Below are 26,156 nucleotides of genomic sequence, written 5' to 3'. Positions count from 1 at the left end.
AAGCCCCATAGGAAGGGGTGAGCGCAGGCGCCGAGGAGAAGGCTGCAGATGGTGCGGGAAGCCCTGGGCTCCCTCGCTGAGCCCACCAGCTTCTGCTGGGCTGACCTGTGCCTCCCAAAAGGCAGGCTCTTCAGAGACAGGGGTGGCTGCCTCCCAAGAACAGTTTTTGTTCCTATTTAAAACCGTGTTCTCAACTCCCATCCTCTGCATTTGGCAGTTGGTCTTCGGCTCCCGCTGCGCCTTTGCCAGCAGGGCTGAGGAACCTGTTAGTAGCCGGCACCTTCCCCCGGGAAGGCACTTCAGCTACAATCAGCTCGCCTCTCCTCTCTGGTACGCCATGTAAATAAATAGTTGCTTTGCAACAGTTTACACAGTCTGTAAGCAACTCTGCCTGAAGCCACGGGGCACTTGAAATAAACTCTTCTGTTACACCTGAGCATGCAACAAGCTCATCTCTGAAACTGCCTTAAGTAGGGAGGATGCAGGCAATCCTGCGGCTGTTGGCCGCTGGGCAACAGAATGGCCGTGGCCATCTTTTATTTAGTGGTAATAGCCAGAACAGAGAGGAGTGGTGGGGAATGCTGAGCAGCTACCAAGGCGCACAGATTAGCAGGTCGCAGGGAGCACAGAGCTGTGTCTGGGAGACCTGGGGATGGAGAGGCGCAGGCTGTGGCTCAGCACCCCAAGGGATGGGGAGAGAAAGGACCGAGGTGGGATCCAGCCGTGCTCAGAGCCCAGCTGCAGGCGGCGGGAAGAGCTGTGCCTCAAGGTTACCCTCTGGAACTGAGAAAAAGGGGATACTGCCTACAGCATCCAAACAGGGGTGGGCTGGGGAAGGAGCAGATGAGCTCAAGGCAAGAAGTTGTAGCCTATCTTTGAGCCGAAGCGGTGTGAAAGCAGAGGACCTTGAATGCAACGCGCCCGCAGAAGCAGGTGAACTGTGTCGCTGAGCGTGAGATGGGTCTTCTAAGGACAAAGGGCATCGAGGATGAGTGGATTTATTTCCTTTATCAAGCAGGAAAAATATTTATCTCCGTTTTTTAAATTTACAGCTTGACAGAAGCTGTTTGTGTCTCAGATTGACTCCTTGGAGTACAGTGGGGCAAATAATGTGAAAATGAGCACCACGGCCTCAGCCACACTTCAAAGGAAGAAACTAGGTGAGGGCAAGGCAGAAATGCCACCTGGAGCCTTTAGGACCAGGGAGCTCAGGCCCCCTCCACCATACGAGCAGGGCATGGGTCTTCTCCAGCCCCGCACGCCCGTGCAAAGCATGCGTTCAGCATCGTGCATCGCGCTGTGCGACGGCAAGGCGAGGAAGGACCGTGCCCGGCCACTTTGTTCCCTTCTCACAGCCTAGGGACTGGGTATGCAGATCGGCAGTCTCCTCCGTCACCCAGCCTGTAGCTCGCCCTTTCCTCCTCGCCGCCCGCCTGGGCAGCTGAGTCGCCTGTGCCGTGGGCTCTTCCTCCGCGGCCATTTGCGTGTGGCACCCACGGGCGCCCTGGCAAGGGGGGATTTGGCTGTTTCGCCACCGAGCCTGCCGGGTGGGCCGCGGCGGGGCCACACCTCTGCTGCCTCAGTTATAAATTCGGGCTGGCTGGGGGAAGATGGCTGCCGCTCTTCGGAGCTGGGCTTACGAGCAGGTAAGAGGAAAGCAACTGCCCTCTTTACAGAGGTGGAAAAAAAGTCGTGCTGAGCCCTGCCTCTTCCAAAAGCCCCCTGCTCCCAACCCTCCTCTTGCAGGGGGAGGCGAAAGGTTTTTTATCCCCTTTGTTATTCAGCAGGGCAAGGGGAGGAGCTGGGCTGTGTAAGAGATCCTGGCTGACATAACCCTTCCTAGGCAGGGCTCTGGAGAGGGGCCAGGTTGTACCTGAGCATTTGTATTTAAACTAATCCCAGGCTTTGCAAAGTGAAAGTCATCGCAGCGCCAGGTAGAACCAGTTGAGACGGTTGCTGGAGGGCGTTTTTCTCGCCTGGGTGTAGTAAAGCAAGCTCCAGGTACGTAGTTTATCGCTAATCCCGAGAGTATGTTCTGGAGGTGCCGGAGCACATTCAGCGAGCCCAGCTCGCTCAGCCTTTCCAGGCGGTTTTGGGAAAACCCTGCCCAAGAAGCCTTTAAGAAAACCGAGTGGCCATGACTGAGAGGCGAAGCCTCGTTACGCTTAAAAATTTGGGCAAGCTGGAAAGCAAAGGGCTGGCTATGAGATGCGCCAGGCAGGCTCGGCTGCAGCCCAGCACTTCTGGGCAAAGAGGAGACTGGGTGCCACCTGGCCAGCCCAGAGCCCGACGTGGCCCTGGGCGCCTTTTCGTGCCCTTTGCCACATTTGGGAGCAGATCCCACGAGCTGGGGGCAGTGGGTGGCTGGAGGTGCCTCCCCGGCACTTCTCAGCTCAGGGAAAGCAGCCAGCAAGCAGCGGGTGAGCAGCAGGTGAGGGCTGCCTGGGGCTGCCACCGCGCACGGCCAGCGCCCGTCTCTGCCTTTCCCTCCTCCTCCTCGCCACCCATGGCTCCTCCAAGCTGGGGCTCTTCCTCCCTGTCTGCCTGTCGAGCCCTGTGCCTGTCAGCGTGGGGAGGGAAAGCTGCTTTTCCCCACCCTGGCCCTGAACCCTGCGATAAGTGTTGTCCCCCTCGACCCAGCCAAGGCTGGAGGGGGGAGAGCAAGGCTGGAGGGGAGGAAATGACTTTCTCTCCTCCGTACAAGGCCAGGAGGTGCAAAGTGCAACCGTTACTGCGAAGCAGCCCGGCGGCGCTGGCAAGGATCCCGTGCCAGGCAGCGTGGGTGCCCCGGCACACATCCCCCTTGGGGTGGTGGGGACTGGGTGGGAACAGCTGGCACTGCTGCTGGGAGCGGGTACGGTCTCCATAACAGCGCCTGGCAAGGCATTCCTGATGAGTTCATGCAAACACTGGGTAATTATCCCCTAACCTCTCCACCAATAAGTCCTAATTAATTGCCTCTGCCGAGCAGGTAAATGATAGTCGCCTTGGTTTGAGAGCTAGCTGGTGGTAGTGATCCTGTAGCCAACGGTGCTGTAGAAGCACAGCTTTCTGAGTGACTACTGCATGTTGACAGTCAGCCCATCAGCTGCAGAACCACTTTGTTAAACAGCAGTAAATGAAAGGTCAGTGCAATTGGCAAGGCACCGCACCACGCAAGGGTGCATTGCTGCCTGCACGTCCTGCGGGCTGAGAACACACTGAAATTTCTGCACTGATTACAGAGGAGGCTTGGATCTGCTCATTTTGCCATAGACCCATCCTCTTCTGCCACCAAGACGTAAGCAGAATTTGAAGACTTAGAGCAGTTCAGGATTTCTGGCATCTGGCCGCCCAGCTGGGACGCTGCTCTGCTCCCACCCAGCCTGGCTGTGCAGGTCGGGCATGCAGAGGTGTGCAGTCGTCCTGGTCGGTCCTCAAAGTGCTGGGCTTTCTACACCAGGCACCGTGCAGATACTAAATCTGATTCTCACAGGGAAATGTAGGTTTGCTTTGAACATGGCACCTGGTGCCTATGCAGCAGGATGTCCTAGGCAGAAGTGTGATTAGAGGTGCTCTGGCAGTGGGAGACAAAACAAAACTGCTGTCCGTGTCCTGCCAGCAGTATGCATACGTCAGTGTGCGCGCTGGGGACTGAAGGGACCCTTGAGGATGCTTGATCTCACCTGGAGGTCAGGCAAGTGATTTGCCTGAGTGGGAGGAGAAGGGTTATTCCAGTTTTGCAGCATAAACTGTTATTCTCTGGGACATGTTACTGATTGCTTCTCTCTTTGTCTCTCTAGTGAGGATGCAGCAGAGACAATAGCAATAGACTCTAACAATCAGCCGAAGTCTCCACTGGAAAAGTTTATGGTCAGACTGTGTACCCATCATCAGAAGCAATTCATTCGTGTGCTAAACGACATATACACTGAAGTACAACCAGACTCTGAAGGCCAGCAGTTGTCTGAATCCGAGAGCATGGAGGCCTCCACTTGTGGCTCTGGTTGTAGCCAGCGAAGCACTGAAAATCAGGATAAGGGTGCTACTTGTACTGAATCAAAGCCCCCTTCTTCCTCAGAGCCAGGACAGTCGGGGTCCGGTGGCCCCCTGCATGTTACAGGACAAGTCCCGAAGCAGCTGGCGGAGCTGAAGTCTCCGGACAGGGCAGAGAGCTCCAGTCCTGCTTTGAGAAGGGACTTCTCCGAGCTCCCCGTCACCAGGCTTCGTTCTGCTAGTCCAAAGGATAGCTCCACCCAAGGATACCTCAGCACGTTGAACTCTTCCTCTTTGAATTTCCATCACGCCGCAAAGAGCCTGGACGAGCAGCAAGCTGCTGGACACGAGCAAGACGCCGGCGTCAGAAAGTGTGAGGACAGTAAAGAGCAGCTAGCAGGTAAGACTCTCGTGGAAGGTTATATCTCGGTCAAAGTGGCAAATGTGAACGGCAGCGAGGACAGCTTAGACAGCTGTCTGGGGTCCCAAAAGAGCTCTTTCAGAGCTCTGCCGGAAGAGTCCTGGGACCCCGGCTTTGTGGTGACCCCCCCTCGCAGAGCCGACAAAGAGAACACTTTGCAATGCGGCTCAAAGGCATCTTTGCACCAGGACTTAGACACAAAAGAACAAGATGCGAGACCAAAGCAAGAAAACCACCTGCACGCTGTAGCCAAGGGCAAGGCAGGCTGCCACCTGCACCCGGCCGACAAGGGCCCGCTCGACAAGTCCAAAGAGGGCTGGCTGCCCGCTGGTGCCGCGCCAGCTGCCCACCGGACCCCCGGCGGGCACCCCCGCGCCAAGGCAGCCTCCCTCAGATCCACTCGGAAGAGCAAGAAGGCATCGGGGCTGAGGATCAACGACTACGACAACCAGTGCGACGTGGTCTACATCAGCCAACCCATCACCGAGTGCCATTTCGAGAGCCAGCGCTCGGTGTCATCTCGCAAGACGGCGAGGAAGAGCACCCGGGGCTACTACTTCAACGGGGAGTGCTGCGAGCTCCCGACTGTCCGCACGCTGGTGAAGAGCTCCCGGGTGGAGGAGAGGGGGAGCAGCCCGGCACTGCGAGCAGAGACCCTCGTAAGCGCTAAGCCGCCCCTGGTGCTCTCCGTGGGAGGGTCTGTGGGGGCAGGACGGGAAGGCGAGAAGAGGGTTTCCCTGAGGCTCCTGGCTAGAGGGACACCAACCAGCCAAGAAACAAAAGAGAGAGCCGAGCCGGGCTCTGTGCAGCCCTGGGATACCCGGGCGCTGCGGTCGAGGGAATCCACCATGGCTGTACCCTTCTTCTCCCTCTCTGCTCCACCCAGCCCCCAGAAAGAGGACAGCCCGGCGGGCTCGCTGCCCCCTGGCTCCCCTCCTGCCGAAGGAGCCGGATCGAGAGTGGGAGGCACTGTCCCCTGGGAGCCTGGCAGCAGCCTGGGCTCCTCCGGGGATGGCAGCGGTGGCGGGCAAGCTGCCGATTTTGCTGCCCTTCCCATCTCAGAAGCACCCAGCGAGGAGAAAGGTTACCCAGGCTCTGACGTACAAACTGGTCCAGACCTCCCCGCCAGCCCAGAGCCAAAGTCCCCCTTGCAGCCCTCCGATGCTGCGGACACAGCACCCCTGGCCCATGATGATGCCGGAGATCCTGCCCAGCTTCCAGGCACGGGAGACGTGGGAGACGTGGGAGACGCGGAGCCCTGCGGGCTGTATCCATCAGAGCCCTCCCCACGCTCTCCAGGCCGGCAGGCTTCTGATGAGCCCCCTGCCACCGTGGACGGGGGGAGCCCCCCAGAGCCCCCTGCCACCTTGCAGTGTGTGGACGTGAACAAAAGCGCTGATGCTGAACCAGAAGCTGAATTATCGGGCATGGTGGGTGTCAGTTCCCCTGAGCAAGAGGAGGCTGTGCCAGCCAGCACAGCCCTCCCCGAAATCTCGGAAGGGGAGGCAGTGCCGAGTAACAGCCCAGCAGGTGAAAAAGAACCCCTTGAAGGGGAAACACCACCTGAACCCGACGGCTCAGATGCTGCAGGGAAAGACTCTGTCTCTTCCAAAGACACCCTAGACAAGAAGCGAAAGAAAGGCAGGAGAGTGCTTGTGGCATCGGACCGGCGTCTCCGAAGCCAGCAGTCCCAGTCACCCACTGAGGGCAGTGCTGAGGACACTGGTTCTTCCAGCTCTGCACAGTTTCCTTGCCTTCAGATCAAGAAGAGCCCTGGCGCTAAGCGATTCAAGAGAGAAGTGCACCTGGATGGGGCAGCATCCGTGCGCTTCCCAAATGACTGCTTCCCCAACGCACTGCTCAGAACCAGCGAGGGGCCAGGCACTGGCCAGGCTCCAGAGAGCATCGCTGAGCAGCAGCCAGGCGAGGAGAATGGTGTCACTACCAGACAAACCTATAAAAGCATCTTAGCGAAAGAGACTGCGGCGGAGGAAGAAAATTCCTCTAAAGATGACCCACCTGCTAACGGCAGCCAAAGTCAACTGGGTGAGACGCTGGAAATCAGCGTCCAGGCTGACTCTGAGAAGCGAAGCGTTATCCTCCCTCCGGAGAGCAGCATGCCTGCGAATGACACCGAGCAAGTGGATGTGAAACCAGGTGATGCCAGCACAAAGGACGAGGAGAGCTCCGACAGTGCCATGGAAACGGGCAAGCTGGAGAGCTACGGGCCAGTGGCCAGTTCGCCTCCTTGTCCCAGCAGCAGAGGTGGAAGCAAGCATCTTCCAGCAAAGGCTGCAAAGTACAAAAAGGTTGCCCTGCAGTTTTATAACTTAAGACACGCACCCGCATCCGTAGACACTGGAAAAAAGAGCGCACCAGGGAAGGAGTCTATGCAAGTGATCCCCAAACAGAGGGATGAATGCAGTTCAGGGAATGACAACTCCCTGGCGCTGGAGGATGTAGACATGGCTGACAGCAAACCAAAGTTCATGGAGTGGTGTGCTGAGGAGGACAACCAGGAACTCATTGCCGAGTTCAACGCCCAGTACGTGAAAGTTCAGAAGGGCTGGATTCAGCTGGAGAAGGAGGTGCAGCCAGCACCCAAGGTAAAGAACAAAGCCGACAAACTGAAAGAAATTTGGAAAAGCAAGAAAAGGACACGAAAAAGTAGAGGCTCGCTGGAAGTGCAGAAGCTTTCTCCTGTCCAGATGCTGTTTATGAAGGCCTTTAAGCTGTCTGACATCTGCCAGTGGTTTCTGGAGACGACTGAAACCAGGTCTCTAGTGATCGTGAAGAAACTCAACACCCGTCTCCCAGGGGAGATCCCCCCCATCAAAGTCCCCATGCAGAAATATTCCTCTTCCAGTCTCTACCCCAGCTCACTGCAAGCTGAACGTTTGAAAAAACACCTCAAGAAGTTTGCCGCCACTACCCCGGCTCGGAATAACCTGAAGAACCAAAAGCTTTGGGCCAAAATTCGGGAGAACGCTGATAAAGCGGAGGCTGAAGAAGCCACCGTTCCCAGCCAGACGTCTCCCACCGACGCCAGCACCGAGGACCTGGGTGAAGACAGAACCATGCAGCTTGCCCCCAGCTTGCCCACGCAGGCCAGCACCAGGATCCTGCGCAAGTACTCCAACCTGCGGGGCAAGCTGCGAGCCCAGCATCGCGTGATGAGGGCAGAGAAGAAGAGCGACAGCCTGGGCGACCAGCCGTCCCTGGAGAACAAGCAGAGCCGGAAAAGTGTGTGCATCAACCCACTGATGTCTCCAAAGTTGGCCTTGCAGATCAAAGCAGCCGCCTTTCCTGTTAAATCTCCGTCAATGGATGGGACAGGGAAGGGGCGGAAGGGGAAGAGCAAGTCCCAGGAGGACCCCTCGCCCAAAGCTGATCTCCAGCTCAGCAGGAAGAAGAGGATGCTGAAGGAGAGCGGGAGCATGCAGGAGAGGTCCAGCTCCTCCACCAAGGACAAGCTACCTGCCAAGAAGACCAGTAAAATAAAGCATCCAGAGGTCGGTGTGAAAGCTCCCGCCACCCGAAAGCAAGCTGCCATGGAGAGGAGCAATAAGCTGGCTAGAAAAATGTCCCTGAAAGAGAAGAGAGTCCCGAAAAGGCAGCTGGAGAAGGTGCGGCTCCCCATGAGGAAGGGCAAGGAGAACACGAGCCGACGGGTCGTGCTGCCCCCTGGCCACGACGAGCTGGCCAAGTCCCCAAAGCAGAAGCCCCTGGGGGAGTCCTCCACGCGGTCACAGAAGATGGCCAACAAGAAGCCCAGTGGCGGGAAGACCCTGACGAGGTCCATGAAGAAGATGCAGGAGAGCGGCGGGTCGCAGGGCAAGAGGAAGCTGAGGGCAAAAGTGGACTGTTCGCACAGCAAGCGCTCGCGACTGGATCCGAAATAGCGAAGAACTGGTAGCCATGTACAAACTGATGTATAGTAGTAACCCTTTACCATGCATTAACTAAAGCTGCTTTTATAAGCTGTAGCAAGCCTTTAAAAATCCGCAGTTAAAGGATAACGCCCGTGATTTTAGGCATCGGCAGATGTGTCTCGGACAGAGAAGAGGTCAGTCTGTCTGGCTCTGCTGTTCAGAAGGAAGTTTCTGCAGTCTGAACGTTCCTTGGGTTTTTTTTTAAACTTGGAACCAGGCAGTTTTAGTTAAAAGTACAGTGCCTTATTTATCACTTTAAAAATAAAAATAAGAAGCTCGTCTGTGTGATTTGGAGGCTTGCGTTTTATACTTGAGGCACAAGCACTTGTACTGTAGCAGAAAGAAAACCACCTTTGTGCACATGAAGTAGCTTTCGGCAGCCTTTGGGTGCACACAAACATTTCCCTTTCCTTCGGAGTCCTCCTTCTGTCTGTCTTCTTAGTGGCATTTAAAGCAAAACCAAAACCATTTCCCATCAGTGAGGGAGGGGAAGGCGAATCTGTCCTGTGTCGGTTTGTTAGTAGCAGCTGCTGGTGTCCCATGCTGTTACCTGCGTAGAAGTGTTCATTAGCTACTGGTGTGTGTACTGCTGACGGCTGCCTCGCTCCCCCGTTGTGCAGCCCATGGGGTGGGGAGGTCCCGCTTGGGCAGAGGCGGCGGAGGAGATGCTGCGGGTACCAGGCTGCTGCATCCGCTGCTGCCAGGCGGGCACGCTGGGCTGTATCCGTCCATATTTCTTGCTGGCTTCAGGCACGAATCGGTCCTGCCGTGCCCTGCCTTTGGACAGACCTCCTTCTCCTGTTTTGCTGCCCTTGTGGTGATTTCTGTGGTCCCTGACAGCAAAGCAGTTTCCGCAGCGCTTCACTGAAGGTTGAATCTCTCCCTTTTTATGGGCTCGAGCTCCGTCCGACGTTATGCTCTGCAGGAGGGCAGCCCGGGCCCTCGCCCTGTGCTCTTGTGCACACCTTGCCTAGCGCTCTTCGAAGCCAGGATTTGCGGCTGCAATAGGGTTGAGAGAAGGGACTGACTTAAGCTGATTTTTTACTGTAATTTGCATTTCATCCTTTTACTAGCAAGGTGCCATTGGTTCGTCCTTGCTTGTGTCTGGTGCTGTGGGGTTGGGAAGCGGCCAAGCCTCTGCCCAGTGCTGCATGACACCTTCTCAGGGCTCCTCTGCAAGCCTGTGCAGTGTGTTTAAAAGCCAGCTGGGGGTCTGCAATGGCAGAACAGGGTCGCCAGTGCCTAACATCTCTGAGAAAAACCTGCTAGAATTGCACAGAGCCATGCTCCCATGGCTGTGCTGGCTCTGCTGGGCAGTGACGCTCAGCGGCTGAGAAGGGGCTGCTGCACTCTGTGCTCGAGGAAAGGACGCTGCTCAGCCATTGCACCTTCACAGCTTTGCTTTCGCGTTGCTGCACGGAGTCCGTCTGCGTGGAGCCCGATGCAAGCTTCCTCCTATGCAGAAGGGAGCAATGTCCAAGAGGGCACGGTGCGGGCTCTGGGGTTGCCTGACCTCTAGCAGCTGCTTGCTGGTCCTTGCCCAGCTCCAGGTCCCTGCTCAGAGCAAGGCTCTGGGGCAGGCCACACGTTCAGGAGATGCTGTCCTGGAGACAGAGGCTAGAGAGGGCTCAGCTGCAATGGGGATTGCTTTTCATGGTTGGCGTTGAACCCCAGATCCCAAAGGCCGTGGACTGCAGGTGGAAAGCAGATAATCATCTTTAAATCTTTCATTGTACCCATTTAGCATAGAGGATGAAACAAGGCGTTTGAGATTTGCACGCCCTTCGCAGAGCACCTCTGGCTCTTGCAGGTATTCCCCCAGCGCTGACGCACACGAGGCTGCGGCACATTTTTCTCTTACTATGAAATGGCTGATTTAAAAAAAAAAAGAAATCTTTTACCTTTCCTTTGAATCATGCTAGAATAAGTTAACTCTCTGAACAGCTAGGAAGTGATTAAATCTAGCCTGTCAGTCCCTGTACAGATTAATATGAAGTTATCTATTACTTTAATTTTTACTGCATGCATTAAATATGTCAAACATTCCATCAGAAAAGATTTAAAAGTGTTTCAGGAGAGGTGTGAGGCAGGAGGGCACTGATGGCAGTTAAATGGCTGATCTGTACCTTTCTTACGGGTTGTCTTTCCCTCTTCCTTCTCCATCCATGCTTATGGTCCTCCTCATCCTTCCTCCTGGGGCAGCCTCCCCGCAGGCGCAGGATTTCCCCTCCTTGCCCTGGGCCGGGGGTGTGTGCGAGCACCCCTCTTACCTCTGCTCCTCACGCCGCTCTCCTGCAGCAAACCCCCCTTTCCCCATCCTTCACCACCACTCCTGAGCGCCTGCGCCGGGCTGTGCGTGCCGAGCTGTGCCGGGCTCCACGCACCGAGCACTCCTCTGGGCTTTCCCTCCCTCTTGCTCTCTCATTTTTCAGCCGCTGCTAAATGCAGGCTGCTCTGCTCTCCATCTTCCGTTCTTTGGGGAGCAGGAACCTCGAGAGGATAAAAACCTTGACAAAACAAGTGGGGAGAGGCTTTCTGGACGGGGTGCTGCTGCTCCAGCCTCCCGGCTGCCTTCCTGCGCCCTGGGGCTGCACCAGCACCAGTTGGCTGGAGCCAAGGGCAGGAGACGGCAGGTGTCACACCAGTGTGGGACTGGTGCAGGAGCGGAGCAGCGCCCAGGCATCTGTCCCATTTTGGTGCATGCTGCTCGGCTCAGGCGGTGCTGGGATCAGCGTGATGAGCTTTCTGGCAGTGTCCCTGCCAGCCGTCGGCTCTGGAGAGGAATGACCAGGACCCGTCACAAGGAGAGATCAGAGATGCTGAAAGGAGAACCATATTTCTCCCTCCCCTTTGAACTTGCAGTCTTGGTCTGTCTTCTGTCACGTTGCTGTGTTTCAGCTAGGCTGGATGGAGATTTCCCATGCCGAAGGCAGGGAGTCGCAGGGCTCCAGGAGGGAGCGAGGTGGCCTTGGCCATGCTGGGCAGCGTGCAGGCAACGTGGCCTGAGGCCCAAAGCACCTGCAGCTTGTCCCAGGCTCCGATTGCTTCAGCCAGCAGCTCTGTCCGTCCCAGGGGCATGCCAGAGGCATTCAGCAAGCCCTGGCTTTGCCATGCCAGCTCCAGCGTGTCCAGGACAAGGAGGAACACTCACAAAATCCGTGCAAAGATGCTACTGCCTTTTAACAGGAGCTGGGCTGTGCCTCACGGGCGTAACTCGCAGTTTCTGCTCTCCTGAACGAGGAAAGGCAGAGGGGTGTGTTTCGTGTCATGATGGGGCTGGAAAGCGGGTTCTGGGCTGAGCTCATCGATTGTTATTCTTGTCTCCAGAAAGCAAATAAGGAAAAAGCAAGTAATGCCGAGGTTTTTTTCAGAGAGAACTATTTTTAAACACCATTGTCCCAGACCGGTGCCCGGGACCAGCCCAGGCCAGGCGTGGGCTGCATGTCCCTCGTGGGCGGCTGGCTCGGATGGGCAGGAGGCAGAGCAGCACCTTGGGCATCTGCAGGGACAGGGAGCCGAGTCGGGCTGTCCCGGAGGGGTGAGGTGGTCTGGGGTCTTGTCAGCAGGGACCCCCCTGCTCCCTGCTCTGCTGTCCTTGGGTCCAGTTCCCGGTGACACAGCCTCTGCAGAGCTCTCCCCATCTGGGCATGTGAACCCTGCTCTGCTCGCTGCCTCCTCCTCTCCTCCCAACAACTCCTCCTCATTTAAACATTGCAATTTGGGGGAAAACCAGGGTGATCGTTCTTTACATCGTGCTGCTTGTGAGGAGCTGGCAGGAGCGGTTCCTCCCACAGGAGGGCTGGTGGGCTTAACTCCTGCGAGTGGTTATTACAGAGAGCAGGCTGGTTTGCCAAGGGATATGGAGGGTGAAGCCGTCGCCTGAGGCTGAGCTATTGCAGCAAGCACTTGGGGCATGACCGCTCCAGCCCACCTCGAGGTGGGAATATCGGTGCTTTAGTATAAATGCTCTGAATTTCAGATTTGTGCAATCCTTTGGGTTACCCCAGTGCAGGGTGTCCCGGGGGTGAGGTAGGCCAGGGCTGGTCATCATCTCTAGAAAAGCATTAAGGCTTTCTGCTCTGAGGAAGGCCCAGGGTTGGGGGGCTCCTTTCCTTGCTCCAGGACATGCTGTCTGTGGCCCCTCTGCCTCTCCTTGTGCGTTCTCCACTTGACTCCAGCAGTAGCTTCCAGGTCTTACTGACTACAAGACCTGCTTTTCATGTGCTTTGCACTTGAATGCTGTAATTTGCTAGAAAATTAAATATCTATTTAATTTGCTAGCAAATCAATGGGTCTGCATGTGAGGTGACTGCCTGGCAGAGTGGCATTGCCTGCGTGGCTCCATTTTCTTTATCAGTGCTCAGATGTTTGAATATTTTCTCCTTTTCTTTTTCTCCTGATCAGTCCTCATGTTGCATTACTCTCTTCCCGATTTACTTCCCAAGTTCCTCTCCCCACGCAGCCACGTTTCAGCTAGAAGAGCGCACAAGAGAGACGAAAATAAATGGAGCTAATACCCTGTCTATAACCTGTTGCTCTTAGTTGATGACTCGGGGCAGGCACTACTCCTTTCTCTTCCTTCTGCAGAGAGGCAGTGGTGAGGTGTGCTGCTGAGGCACGGCCCCTGCTTCAGAGCCGCCCGTTTCCAATCAGTGCAGCTGCTATGCAACGCAAGGGATGCGCAGGGACCTGCGGACGAGCTTAATGAATGGCAGGAAATCAGCAACACGATTTATGGCCATATTGCACTGCGTGCGTTTCCGTCTGCGGCTGTGCCGAGCTGCCCACTGGCACTACCACAGTGCCATCCTCAGCTCTGCAGCCTCACTGCGCTCCTCCTCCTCCTCCCACCACCCCGCAGCTCCCTGCTCTGCGTCCTCAGCCCCCATCTCAGCACAAGTGCTGCGTCCCACAAAACAGACTGCGCCTCTTTCTCTTGCTTTGGCTTTCTCATCCTGTTCCTCCACCCCAGCTCTCCGGTCCACGTACGAGGAGCAGCATCTTCTTAGCTCTGCACCTCCACCGATGTCCTTGCTGTTGCTTTGCTGCCAGCCCGTGCTGTAATTTGCGTGGTTACCTTTTCCTCTCACCTTGTCATCAGCAGCTCCGGGTCTTCACAGTTCCAAGCGGTCAGGAACCATCCATCTTACCTAACCTCCCGAGGGACAGGGTTTGCCGAGCTCAGAGTCAAAATTTATCTGTTGGGGGTTGAGGGCTGCAGCAAGAGCAGTTTGAGCCCAGGATGGCTCCTTCCATCTGTAGCTGTTAGGTTCTTGTCTAGCAATGCTAGCCCTGCAATGGGTTTCTCTGCTGGCGGGGCGCATGCAGTAGGTGCAAGGTCTGCAAGTGTTTGTGTTCATCACTAGTGAGGGCCTTTTTGCTCGTGCTTGCTGCATGCAGTGGTGTTTCTGTGTTCGACTGCCAGCACATCAGTGAGACGCATTTGCAGCAAACCTTCTCCAAAGAGCTGTTTGGCTGGCGCCAATGCTTGCAGCAAACTTTCCACCGTGTTGCTGGCCACCCTCCGTGAGCCGGGAGAGCGGGATGAACACATCCCCGCCACTCTCTGCGTCCCCGTCCCTCGGCGCTGGACCCAGCAGGCTGGCAGGCTGCCCGAGCTGCTGTCTGCTGGCGTGCAGAGCAGCAAAGCTGCAGCCCAGCTCGTGTCCCAGCCGCTCGCATGGCACCTCTGGAAGTGCTGGTGTTGCCAAAAGCTCTGCCAGCCCCTAGTAACCTCCTGGGAAATGGAGATGCGATCTCAGACGGACACAGATCTACAGCTGCCCTGCTTTAACTGATGGACAGTTTCTCTCTCCAGCTCGTATTCTTTCAGCCTGACGACAGCATTCCCAGTTGAAGGCAACTGGGGAAGCTGTGGTTCCCAGCCTCCCGCAGGCACGGGGTCACGCCAGGGGAAGAAGGCTGAGCCCCAGCCAAGGCGTCCTCGGGTCCCGGACGGCCCAGGAGCGAGGTGGGAGTACGCTCCCCCCTGCCAGGGAACGCCACTGCAGCTTTTCTTGTAGCGGTAGGATTTCTGAGCAAACCGCGAGGCTATGCTGTCCCCGCGTCGCGCACGTCCCCCCCTCCCCGTGTGTGTCATAGCGTCCGCTCAGCCCATCCTTTAGCTTGGTGGTTGTGAAATGAATCCATCTGTTCTAAGATGTTCTCAGGAGTTCTTGTTTGTATTAAGCTCACCCCTAGGCGTAGCAGAAATCACGGTCCCCGTCCTTCGACCTCCCCTCCCTGCGGACAAGCCCTCTCCCTCACGAGCACTTCCAACCCCTCCCCAAGGGCGGCAGGGGGGCAGCTGGCGGTTTGATTCAGGGCACGTTGGCAGCTTGGGGGCAGCCGGAGGAGCTGGGGTGCAGCCGGCCGGCGTTTGCCGCGTGGGTCCGGAGGCCGGGCGGTCCCCCGGGCTGCATTGCTAGCCAATGTTTTCTAAGTCTGTTTGTAAGAGTACCTAATTTTAAAATGAAATGTGAATATATATTATGTGTAGGTGCCATGTAAGATAGTGTTGTGCTAGGCGGCAGGATGCTAACCTACTTTTTAAGCTTTTTTGGGGCAGGAAAAAGCATTTTTCTCTCACTTCATGCTCACAGATCTAATATTGTAAATAGTTTTTTTAATATTTATTTCATGGGCTTTCCCCAGGTTCTTGTTCTGACTGGTGTGTCGGTTGGTGGGGCTGTATCGCCCAGCGTGCCGCAACCAAAGGGCTGGCTACTGCGTGGGGGGGACGGGATGGGGCAGGGTGGGGTTGGGGGGTGGTGGTGTTTGGTTTGGGGATTTTTTATGTCACATCAAAGTTGAAGCATTAACTCTTTCTCGTCATTTCATGTTGATGATGTCAGGCCTGTCCGATGGCCACAGCCCCTGGGGAGGCAGTGAGCTCCCGTGGCTGGCTGGGATGGCATTCCCCGGGGCGGGGGGCACTGCAAGCAATAAGAATTGTAGTAATAAAGTCTGCTTCGACGGCAGGGGCTCTCGGGGCTCAGGGCTGGGTGGGAATAGCCCCGCTCCTGGCGGGGGCTTGGTTCAGCGCGAGAGGAGGGGGGTCTCTGGGCCTGGGGCTCCCCAAGGCAGCATCCCCAGGGATGCAGGATCTGGGGGCAGTTGCCACCCCCAGGGAACCCCCCCCCCAAAACGGCTGGGGTGCTGTAGGTAGTTACCGATAGCAAACTCCCGCTGGCAAATTACTGCGGTGAGCAGCTGCCTTCAGGGCTCCTGCGCTTCCTGCGGGTACGGGCGACCCAGGGGAGTGCGCTGCTGTCGCCGGCACAGCCCCAGTGCCGGCTCCGGAAGGGCATTTGCTTGCCATTCTGCAATTTTGATTCTCCTTCGGGGGGTGGGGGGTTTCGAGGTCATTTGGTTGTTTTTACCTAAGTGGGTTTGGATTTTTCTTGGTTTGTTTTTTTTTTTTTTACCCCCTTTTGCCTGGAAGTGTTTGCTGGCTGCCTCCCCCAGCCCGGCTGTCTGCATGGGGCAGCGTCAGCAGGATCGTTGCTGCTTTTATGGTGATGGATCTCTGACTTTGGAGGGTGGAGAGGGGAGTGCTGTTGGGTTCCGGCCCTGCAGGACCCCTTGCCAGCCCCATGCTCCCTTCGCCCTTGAAACAGATGTGTAAAAAAAAAGAAAAAGAAAAAAGAAGGAAAAAAAAGACAATAACAACCCAGTTATTTTTTTCTTAAGATGCTCAATGTTTGAATATGATCTCCACCCTGATGGCAAATGTTTTTTCCTTCATCTGTGTCTGCTTCCACTGGGAGAGTTTTGTTTCTCTGTTTCTGTATGGATTTTAGACACTTAGCTGAAAAGTCCTCCTGTCCGGTACTGTATGTTTGAGCCCAAGCAATGTGAACTGTACAGACCAGCGGTGGGAAATGGGAGCCGGTGACGGTGCCTGGGAGAGCCGTGGCTTGGGACGGCGTTCCCGGTTGCTCTGGGGTGCGGGAAGTACTGCGTCGCGAGTTGGGAAAATGAACTGTCTGCTGTGAATTCTCGGTTGGAAATGTGGAGAGGGGTTTCCATTAGATAATGTTTACATACCTCACCTGACGAACCTTTGAAAGTGTATATAAAAAAAAAATAAAATAAAATTATATTAAGTTGCTTTAAATCAATATGTATAGCTATAAGAGCTGGGTCATTTGAACTTTGAATATGTATCGACTCTCTAAATGTTGACATTTTGTGAACTCTGTGCTCCTGTCTTTTATTTCATCCTAGCCTATGGAAGAAGTTGTGTTCTTGTTCCAGGTAAAAGGTCCCCAACTCAGATCTGAACTCCTCAAGGATTCCCACCACCTTGTTTTCTTTTCTTCCTCCACTGTTGATATTCACCCTACGAGCTTTCTAAAGGTCCGTATTTTATTGCAGCTTATTAAACGTTTCTTTGATATCAACATTTGTTTGGCGTGATAACTGGGGCAGGGCGAAGGTGAGTGGGATATAAATGCCTGGCTGGGACTGGAGTGCTCCCACGCTGGTGTCTGAGCTGGTGCGGCAGACTGGTGTTTGTGGCACAAACAGCGCAACCCCTTCGTGTTTCCAGGGCCTGCTGCCCAGGCCCCCTCTTCCCATCCCCAGAGAGCTGCAGGTGCCCAGTCCCCTGCAGCGGGCACTGGCCCTTCGGCCGCTCACGCTGCCCCACGCACGACCCAGGCAGTGATGGCTCCTTTCACAAGGCGTACGGATAACCTGGCTCTCCCTGGCAATGAGCCCTCAGCCCTGGGCTGCATGTCCCTGCACCACATGGGCAATGCTCTGGCCAGGAGAGGTGGCCAGGGCTGCTTCAGGAGTAGCAGATCATCACCCATGGTGGTACCAACTCTCCCCAGCCTGTGCCACCTCCTCGTGCTCCCAGCAGCTCCCGAGCGCCAGCTGCCCCCTTCTCCCCTCCAGGAAAGAAGAGGCCAAGCCTCTGAATGAATAAATGTCATGTTCACATGGAAGACAACATAGACAATACCAAACATCTCCTAAAACAATACAGCCTCTGCCAGCGGAAGGATGCTCAGTGCCTCCCCTGCCAGCCTAGTACAAACCAGCGTCTTCAACAGTGACACACACAAACCCCACGGGCCAAACAAAGCCACCGTCATTTTCCTGCCCAGTAGCATCTGTAAACAAAAAGAAAACATCATTTGTTGACCCCGAACATATAAAAATACTATAACAAAATGAAATACAAATATATATTAGAATCTGTAAGTATTCTGTATAAAGAGATACTTTAGCGGTTAGCTTACAGCAAGAACAGAAACACAACACAACCAAGCCCTGGCCAGGCCACAGGCAAAATGAGACATGTCCCGGCTCCTCTGTGCGGCAGAGGGGGTTCCCGTGGAGAGGGCGTTCGTGGCAGAAACACGTCCCTGTGGGGGTGGGAACGTCCTGGTGACGAGCAGAGGTGGTGACGGCACCCGTGGAGCTGGCTGCACCCAGTGGTGATGCCCAGAGCCCGGCCACAGCCGGTGGTGTAGAGCTGAAGCCGATGTGCTGGAGCAGTGCGATGGAGGGGCCTGGGGCTGCAGTCCTGGGATGAGTTTGTCCGCCCAGGTCACATGGTGACGCACTGTCCAGCCGTGTGCGGTGTCCCAGGCCAGGCCCCCACCATCCTTGGCCCCCACGGGCATAGAAGCCGTGTTGCTCTGGAGGTCGGGTGCATGCGGTGCCCTGGCATGGGGTCCCCGTGCTGCACCAGCAGCAGTGCTGCCCCTGCTCCCATGCCAGCCCACCATGTCCCCCGGCACTGCGGGCTTTGGAGGGGAGCTGCCTGGGCACCAGCATCCGAGTGCTGGAGCTGGTGGGACCTGCCCTGGCAGCGGTGTCAGTTCCAGGCTTGCAGCCTTGGGCATCTTCAGCTTCTTCAGCTGGCCCCGGCATCCATGACACTGAAGCCCCAGTGATGGGCATGGCAAACCCACACCCCAGCTGTCCCAGCAGCCTCCTGCGCCAGATGGCTGAGCCAGTGGGACACGGGGCACCTCTGCCCAGCTGCAGGGCCCCCCAGGGCTGACCCTGGAGGAAAGGGGGTCCCATGCTGCCCCACTGGCCCCCACCTCTGAGCGGAGCTGCCTGGCTGGGCCGGGGGTACCCGGGGCCCCCTCCGCATTAACAGCACAGTGCTGGCCCCCCCGGCACGGGGCAGGGCTGGCGCTGGGACCCCCATGGAGGTCTGCGCCCTGCTGCCCGTGACCCGCTCAGTGTGCCCAGGACCACCCTGGTCCCTCTCCACCCAGCATGGCCCCGATGCCACCGCAATGGGCTAGAGCCATGCCCCAACTCTGAGCACCATGGGGTGCACCCCAGAGCCTGCCTGGCAAGCACAGCCCGGGGTGCCACCAGCGGGTCGGGCTGCGGCTGTGGAGGTGGTGACGTTATTTGGGGCACGCTGGGCTCCAGCACCCCAGCCACAGCACCGGGGAGCTGCTCGCTGCAGCTGCCATCGGGGCGATGGCAGGTCCTCAGCAGGGAGGCCAGGGCTGCCGGAGGAGAGGACGGGGAGCTGGGCTCGGGGCTCGCCGGGACCCCTGAATGCCAGCTGCTTCATGCAGCCCGCTGCCAGCCCTGACTTGCCCCAGTCCCCACGGCTTTGCCACACCAGGCCCCTCTGCTGCAGCCCCAGGCATTGGAAAAGCCCCCAGCTCGATGCAAGGGACAGGCTGCCGGGGAGGGGACAGACGGAGGGTCACAGGCGCTGTGCTGGTGGAAGGCAGAGCGCCGCAGGGAGCGGAGAGGGGGAGCTGGACAGAGCTCCCACCCTGTATCCACACATCTGTGTAGCTGCAGTTCTTAAAAAATTCTCTATCTACACATTTGCTTTGTTTAGGGGTTTGTTTTTTTCTCTTTTCTGTTGTGTTTTTTTGTTTCCCAACCCTCTAGATGCAGCGGCTCTACCCTCTGCCGGGCTCTTCCCGCGCAGCTGCAGTTCAGGAACACCTGGACAGGGCAAAGCGAGGTCCTTGGCTCCAGGGGGGGCTCCCCGCCGGCCCCCCGGCTCTCCGGGGCCGGTGGCCGCTCACAGGCACTGGCTGCAGCCGCACTTGCTGGGCTTCTCCACCTCCTCCACGAAGGTCGCGCCATTGCTGCACTCGAAGGCGTATTTCCTGCGCCGGAGCCGCAGCCCGGTGCAGCAGCCGGCGCCGGGGCCGCCGCAGGTCCCCCGGCACTCCACCCAGGCCACCGGCCGCGTCGTCTGGCAGATGGCGTAGCCCCGCTGCACCTGGTGGTAGTCCCGCACCGGCTCCCCGCGGCACTCCAGCTCTGCGGGACAGCGGTGCTCAGCCCGGCGCCCGGCATGGGGCTGCCCACCGCGGGCACCCACCAACCCAGCGCCCACCTTGGTCGCAGAGGGCTCCGGCGTAGCCACTGTGGCACTCGCAGGCGGGTTGGCCGCCCGGGGCGAGGCGGCAGTGGCCGTGGACGCAGGGCTGGCGGTGGCAGGGGTCGGGGGGCTCGGCAGGCTGGTTGCACAGGGCGCCCTGGTAGCCCTCGCGGCACTGGCAGCTGTAGGAGAGGGCGTCGAGGGGCAGGCACAGCCCGTGCACGCACCTGCGGGCACCCGGTGCCGTCAGGCACTGCTGGCATGGCACGGCACCACGCACAGCCCGCCAGCACCGGCACGGCGCCAGCACCAGCGCAGCATCGCGCCAGGACCAGCAACAGCACTGGTGCGGCACAGCCATGGTGGCACGGCATTGCCACAGCACTGGCATGGCACCACCGGCACAGCGCAGCCCTGGCACGACTCAGCGTTAGTGGCATGGCATGGCGCCGCCACGGCATGGCACCACCGTGGCACGGAAATGCCGTGGGGTGGCACCGGCACAGCACTGCCATGGCACCACCACGGCATGGTACTGGCATGGAGCCACCATGTCACAGCACGGTACCACCATGACCATGGCATGGTACTGCATGGCACCACCAGGACATCGGCATGGCACCGCCATGGCATGGTACTGGCATGGCACCACCATGTCACAGCACAGCACCGACATGACACCGGCCATGGCATGGCACCACCGGCTCCACCCAGCCCCAGGGGAGGGTGGCGGGCAGCCAATGGGATGGGTGGGCAGGGAAAGCGCTGCGGAGGGACAGCCAATGGACTGGGCAGCGATGAGAGGGGCAGCCAATGAGGAAGGGCTAGCCCACGAGCCAATGGAGCGGGGCAGTTGTGGCGGGGCAGCCAATGAGGTGGGGCAGGTGGGTCACTGCGGGGCAGCCAACGGGACAGCGCCATCTCTGCAGGGCAGCCAATGGGGCAGGGCTGTTCCCTGGGGCAGCCAACGGGGCAGCACGGGGCGGGCACTCACTTGTGCCCCTGGCAGGGGCCACCGCGGGGCTGGTCGCAGTGGGGCCCGTCCCAGCCAGGCTCACAGTGGCAGACGGGGCCCTGGGCGCCGGCGGGCTGGCAGATGCCGTGCAGGCAGTAGAGCTTGCGGCAGGGCTCGCAGCCCGGCACCACCCCCGGCGTCATCCGCGTCTTGGTGAAGTCCTGCAGCTCGTTGTTGATGTAGAGGTTGCGGATGCAGCCGTGGAAGCTGGTGCCGTTGAGGAGCTGCCAGAGGCGGAAGGCGGCCGAGTTGACGTCCACGGGCATCCCTGGGGAGAACGGGGCTGTCAGCATGCCCGGGTGCCCCCCGCCACCTCCCCGGCCCCCGCCCTACCTCCCACATAGAGCGGGGCCTCGCTGTTCAGCGTGTAGTGTTTGCCCGAGTTGTCCATGGTCATGGGGCTGCCGCCGTCGATGGAGAGGTTCACCATCTGATCAAAGGTCACCAGCTCCACGGTGTGGAACTGCCCGTCGTTGATGGTCTCAGCGCTGGCAAGGAAGGCTGGGTCACCGGAGACCCCCCCAAGCCCATGCAATGGGGGTGGTGGTCCCCGGCGAGAGGGGAAGGGGTGGCAGGTACCTGTAGATGGCCGAGCTGGGGTGGGTGCCGGGGTCGTAGCTGACCCTGACGTGGCCCTGGTACAGCTCCACGGCCATGTGGTCACTGTCGCCATTGTATAGCAGGATGCCGTTGCCTTCAGCCGTGGAGACCTGGCAGGGGGAGAGGTGGGAGCCCACATCGCTGGGGCAGCACCCTCACTGCCACCCCCCGATGTCCCCATGCCCCACCCCCCCCAGCCCTCACCTGCAGGGTGATGTTGGCCCTGGGCCAGTCCTGCAGGTCGGTGAACTGCAGGTACGTGTCACGGTCCACGAAGTTGACGCTCAGCAGCTTCTCGCACTTGGGGCCGCCGAAGCCGGGCAGGCACTGGCAGAGGGCACGGGCACCCCGCTCCACGCACGGGGCCCCGTTCTGGCACTCGGCTCGCTCACAGAGGCCAGGCTGGCCAGCGGCGCGGGGTGGCATCTCGCAGAGCTGGCCGCTGCGGGTCCGAGTGTGCTGCTGGGCACAGGGCTGGGAAAGCGCCCTACCCACTGCCCACCACCCCCATGGGACTCTGACAGCACCCCCCTGTTTTGGGGCCCCCAGGGAGGCTCTCCAGCCAGTGGCATCAGAGGGATGCCTGGATGACAAGCCCTGCCCTGGGGTCCCGCCCAGGGACACTGGCTTCCTTCAGCCTCCATCCCTGGGGACCCACACCCCCAGCCCCTCTCCTTCCTCTTGCACTGGGGAGGGTGGGTGGATGGACGGATGTGGTAGCCAGGACCGGTCCCTCCTGCGCAGTGACACGTCACCATCCCCGCTGTCCCCCGGTGCCCCCCCATCTCCTTGGCTGTACCTGTAGCCCTCTGTGCAGAGGCAGGAGTAGCCGTTCACCTCGTCCAGGCAGCGGGCATTGTTCTGGCACCGGTGGTCCTGGCAGTCGTCGAAGTCCTCGCTGCAGTTGCTCCCCACGTAGCCAGGCGCGCATTCGCACCTGGGGCAGGCAGGGAGCTCATGGCTGCCCCTTCCTTGCCCACCTGCTCCTCCCGGCATCCTCCTCCCCGTGCCCCTTCACCAGCCTGCCAGCTGCATCCCCCCCCAGAAGCAAACCCCGATCCCGCTGGGCAGACAGGAGAAAGCAGCTTGGAGGTGGGGGGCTCACCTGGGCCCCTGGCTGGTGGAGATGCAGGTGGAGCCGTGCTGGCATGGGCTGAGATCAGCCGAGCAGAAATCTGGTGGCTGCTCACAGAAATCCCCTGTGAGGCAAAAGAGGGGGTGCCAGGGGGTGCCCGGCCTGTTCCCCACACAGCTCCGGGACCGGAGGGCCAGTCCTGGACCCTGCAGGGCAGGGGGAGCCCACGGGGGGCTCAGCGCAAGGCAAGGAGCCGTCAAGCCCCCAGCTCGCACTGCCACGGGCGCAGGGCTGTGCTCTGCCAGAGGCAGCTCTCGCCCCAGAGGAGCCCAGAGACCACAGTGAGGGGCACTGGCATGGCAAGCAGAGGAGCCATCAGCCCTCACAGCTGAGAGAAATGCTGGGCACATCCCCCTGCCCGGCCCGTGAGGTCTGGGGCCAGCCAGCCCTCATTCGGGTACCTGTGTAGCTGGCAGGGCACAGGCAGGTATAGTTGGTGGCACCGGGCACGCAGGAGCCCCCGTTCTCGCAGCCGTGCTCCTTGCAGGGGTCGCTGGTGGCATGGCAGCTCAGGCCCTCGAAGCCTGCCGGGCACAGGCACCTGCCGGGGAAAAGGGGCAGCATCAGGGGGTGGGAAATGGAGCGTTTCAGGGTGATTCCCCCAAAACCGCCAGTGCAGGACCCTGGCACAGAGGGTGCATGCTGAGAGGCTGCGGGGAGCAGGGTCGGGTGCCCCCCTGCCCAGCACCGGGCACAGGGGAGGGTGGCAGCGCGCAGCCCAGTTGCAAGGATGCTGAGTTGCCACGACAACGGGACGAGAGGCCACTCAGCGCGGGGTGGGGGGGAAGGCGGCTGCGCAGCCCACCTCCTCGCCCCCGGCCTGCCTCTATTTTCAGCCGCTAATTGCACCCCGGTTCCCAGAATGACCTGAAGCGTTCGGGGTAGCGAGGGTTGCGTGGGAGCACAGTGGCCCCGCAGGGACCCCAGGGCCGCATCCAGCCCTGTCCGGCACAGTCAGCCCTGCTGCAGCAGCCAGTTCCCAGCCCCAAATCACAGAATCGCAGAATGTTCGGGGTTGGAAGGGACCCCTGTGGGTCATCTAGTCCAACCCCCAAATCCCACTGCCCTTTGCCTCCCAACACCTCCCATGGTGGCAGGACCCCCTCTCCCCCCCCATGCCCTCAGCCTGGGAGCTTGCAGGGCTGGGGGGCACGGGGAAGAGGAGCCAGCACAGAGGTGCAGGCAGGGCTGCAGAGAGCGGGCAGCACGGGCTGGAGCTGCCGGGTGAACGCAGTGTCCCAGCTCTATGCCCACGGGAGCACACAGGGAGCGTTAGACGACCTCTGTGGGATGCTGAGGCTTCACACCACTGCCCAAACACCCATTTTCCGTAGGTTCCCATCCGGCACTCACCTGAACCCAGCTCCTTCCCCTTCCTGGGGCTGGCAGGTCCCCCCGTTGGCGCAGGGGTTGGAGGAGCAGCCGCTGAGTGCCACCTCGCAGTCCCTGCCCTGGGAAAGGAGGGAGAGGTGGGAGCGAGCAGGGTGCCACAGCACCGTGTCCTGCTCCCCCTGCCCTGTCCTGCCCAGTGAGGCACTGCAGCATTCAGGGAGGGGGGACGGTCCTGCAGGCAGCGAGACCCGGGGGCACGGCCGAGCCCCCGTGGTGCCCCCTTCCCCTCTGCAGGGCTGGGGACTCCTGGGCTGGGGACCCCCAGGACCAGGGTACCTTGTAGCCGCTGGGACAGGCGCAGCGGTAGAAGCCGAGTGGGTCGTTGTGGCAAGTGCCCTGGTTCTGGCAGGGGCTGGAGAGGCAGGGGTTGCACTTGGCCTGGACGCTCAGGGCGGGTGGGCCTGTGGGACGGGAGGCACCGAGACGACCGTCAGTGTGTGAGTGATGGGGAGGTGTCCGTTTGTGGGCACCGACGTGGGGGGCAGAGCCCCAGCCACGGCTGGGAGCAAAGCCTGCCCTGCTGAGGGGCTGTGCGATGGGCAATGGGACAGCCACGGGTTTGCTCGGTCACCAGGGACGTGCCACCAGCCAGGTAAGGGGACAGGAGCATCCCAGTCTCCATCTTCCACACGGCAGCTCAACAGATGAAATGCTGGAGTCTCCCAGACCCACAGGGCATCGCTCTGCCAGGCACGGGGCAGGAGCCTGGCTTGCTGCCCTGCCCGAGGAGGGCATGACTGGACAGACAGACAGCGTGGGAACCTCTCACCTTGGCACTCAAACTTCTTGGCAGGGGTGGTGAGCAGCAGCTTGCCTTCCATGTCGGGGGGCCCAGCGCAGCGAGCGATGCCTGGCTCCTTGTACCCCGTCTTGACCCAGCTGGAGAGCCAGCGCAGGTTGCAGCTGCAGTACAGGGGGTTGGCCCCGATGGCTCTGCGGGGGGAGGAAGGGCAAAACTGCACCTGCTGCCCTGGGCAAGGAACTGGGCTCAGAGACCTTGTGACGGGACAGGACTTGGTCACTTGGCTGGGCTGCCACGTGATGGGGGGACCTGGTGCTCCTCCATTTGCAGACGCAGTGGGAGGACTGGGGTGTGCACTCAGCCCCACACCGCTGCCCAGGCAGACGACCCTCCTACCAGCCCCACAGCCCACGCAGTGCCCCGTGGCTCCGTGCTGGGGGTCTCCTCTGGCTGCCTGCACAGAAATCCCTCTCCAGCACTCGGGCAAAGCTGCCTGGGCCCAGTGCAAGCTGGGCAAAGCACCTTGAGGCTGTGCAGAAGCAACGGAAGCACTGCAGGGGAGCTGCGGGGGCAGCCTGGGCTCTGCTGTGCAAAGCTGCGGGGCAGGGACACAGGAGCAGGCTACCGGGGACAAGCAGTGGGTTACAGCCGGAGCTCGTGGGGACAGCGTCGGGGGAGAGCAGGAATCGCTCCGAGAGAGGAGGAGGAGGAGGGAGGGTTGCTCTGCTCCACAGCAGGGCAGGGCAGGGAGCAGCGGGTGACGTGGGAGACTGAGGGGTTTGATGCATCTCTGCATCCTCCTTCACTGCAAAGGTCAGCAGTGACGGAAGGCCGGTGTGATGGAGGGCCCGTGACGAAGCAAGGAGACGGCAGCCCAGGGGGCAGGCGGTGGGGACAGCAGATTTGCTTGGGCTGACAAACCTGGTCCTGCAGCACCGACAGCGCCGGCTGGCGACACAGCTCAGCCCTGCGGGAACCGGGAGCGCCGGCTGGCAGCGGCAAAGGCAGCACCGCATTTTGGAGAGGGAAATCAGTGAAGAGCCAGGGAAGACCAGAGCAAGCAGTTTAACTGCTGCTCCCGACAAATGCAAGGAGGACAGGATCAGGAATCAGGATGCTCTCTGCAGGCTGAAGGAACAGCCTGAGACCCCCCAGGATGCCAGGAGCGGGACCAGCCACCGGCAGGCAGGTGGGAACAGCTTAGCAGGGACAGGGAAGGGACTGGAAAGTCACCGTGAACAAAGCTGAATCCCTGCCCCGGGCGGCGGGTACGGGGCTGTGCTCCTGGGGCTCCCTCAAGGAGGGGCTGAAACCCTGGCACAAGCAGGATGCTTAATGACAGATTTGGGGGGGCTGCTGCAGGGAAGCACCTTGGCAGGAGGCTAACGACACGCTGGCATGGGTCAGAGCAGCCCCTGCCAACCCATGGCCATGCCAGCACCTTGCGCAGCTTGACCTGCGTGTTAGGGGACCCAGGGGACCGGGTGGGCAGAACCCACGCCACCTCTAGCAAGGACCATAGGGTCATCCCAGCAACACTGGGAGGCTCAGCTGCACATCTGGACCTGGGGGCTGAGGGAGGGGAGGGCAGGCACGGCACGGCACTGCCACACAA

General features: G+C 59.5%; 2 protein-coding genes across 4 annotated transcripts in view; one reads left to right on the top strand and one right to left on the bottom strand.

Annotated features, from left to right (window-relative positions):
* LCOR (ligand dependent nuclear receptor corepressor) overlaps positions 1–15,055 on the top strand; it is an 88,227-nt gene extending 73,172 nt beyond the window's left edge. For all 3 annotated transcript variants that reach the window (XM_075423573.1, XM_075423574.1, XM_075423572.1), the window contains one exon: positions 3,783–15,055. In XM_075423573.1, coding sequence (XP_075279688.1) covers positions 3,783–8,298 — 4,516 coding nt within the window. In that variant the 3' untranslated portion in view covers positions 8,299–15,055. The remainder of the gene's footprint in view (positions 1–3,782) is intronic.
* A 2,197-nt stretch (positions 15,056–17,252) lies between these two features.
* The window catches only part of SLIT1 (slit guidance ligand 1), a 63,044-nt gene continuing 54,140 nt past the window's right edge, over positions 17,253–26,156 (bottom strand). Inside the window, exons 26-37 of the mRNA XM_075423571.1 lie at positions 24,569–24,732; positions 24,076–24,200; positions 23,761–23,858; positions 22,809–22,948; positions 22,378–22,471; positions 22,072–22,209; positions 21,477–21,714; positions 21,252–21,382; positions 21,006–21,160; positions 20,652–20,940; positions 19,673–19,884; positions 17,253–19,596 (exon numbers count right to left, since the gene is read on the bottom strand). Of these exons, the coding sequence (XP_075279686.1) occupies positions 19,352–19,596; positions 19,673–19,884; positions 20,652–20,940; positions 21,006–21,160; positions 21,252–21,382; positions 21,477–21,714; positions 22,072–22,209; positions 22,378–22,471; positions 22,809–22,948; positions 23,761–23,858; positions 24,076–24,200; positions 24,569–24,732 (2,029 nt within the window). The 3' untranslated portion in view covers positions 17,253–19,351. The remainder of the gene's footprint in view (positions 19,597–19,672; positions 19,885–20,651; positions 20,941–21,005; positions 21,161–21,251; positions 21,383–21,476; positions 21,715–22,071; positions 22,210–22,377; positions 22,472–22,808; positions 22,949–23,760; positions 23,859–24,075; positions 24,201–24,568; positions 24,733–26,156) is intronic.

Source organism: Opisthocomus hoazin, chromosome 6, assembly GCF_030867145.1.
Source record: "Opisthocomus hoazin isolate bOpiHoa1 chromosome 6, bOpiHoa1.hap1, whole genome shotgun sequence".
Lineage (NCBI taxonomy): Eukaryota > Metazoa > Chordata > Aves > Opisthocomiformes > Opisthocomidae > Opisthocomus > Opisthocomus hoazin.
The sequence above is the reverse complement of the archived record's forward strand: the minus strand, read 5'-3'. Positions and strand labels throughout refer to the sequence as shown.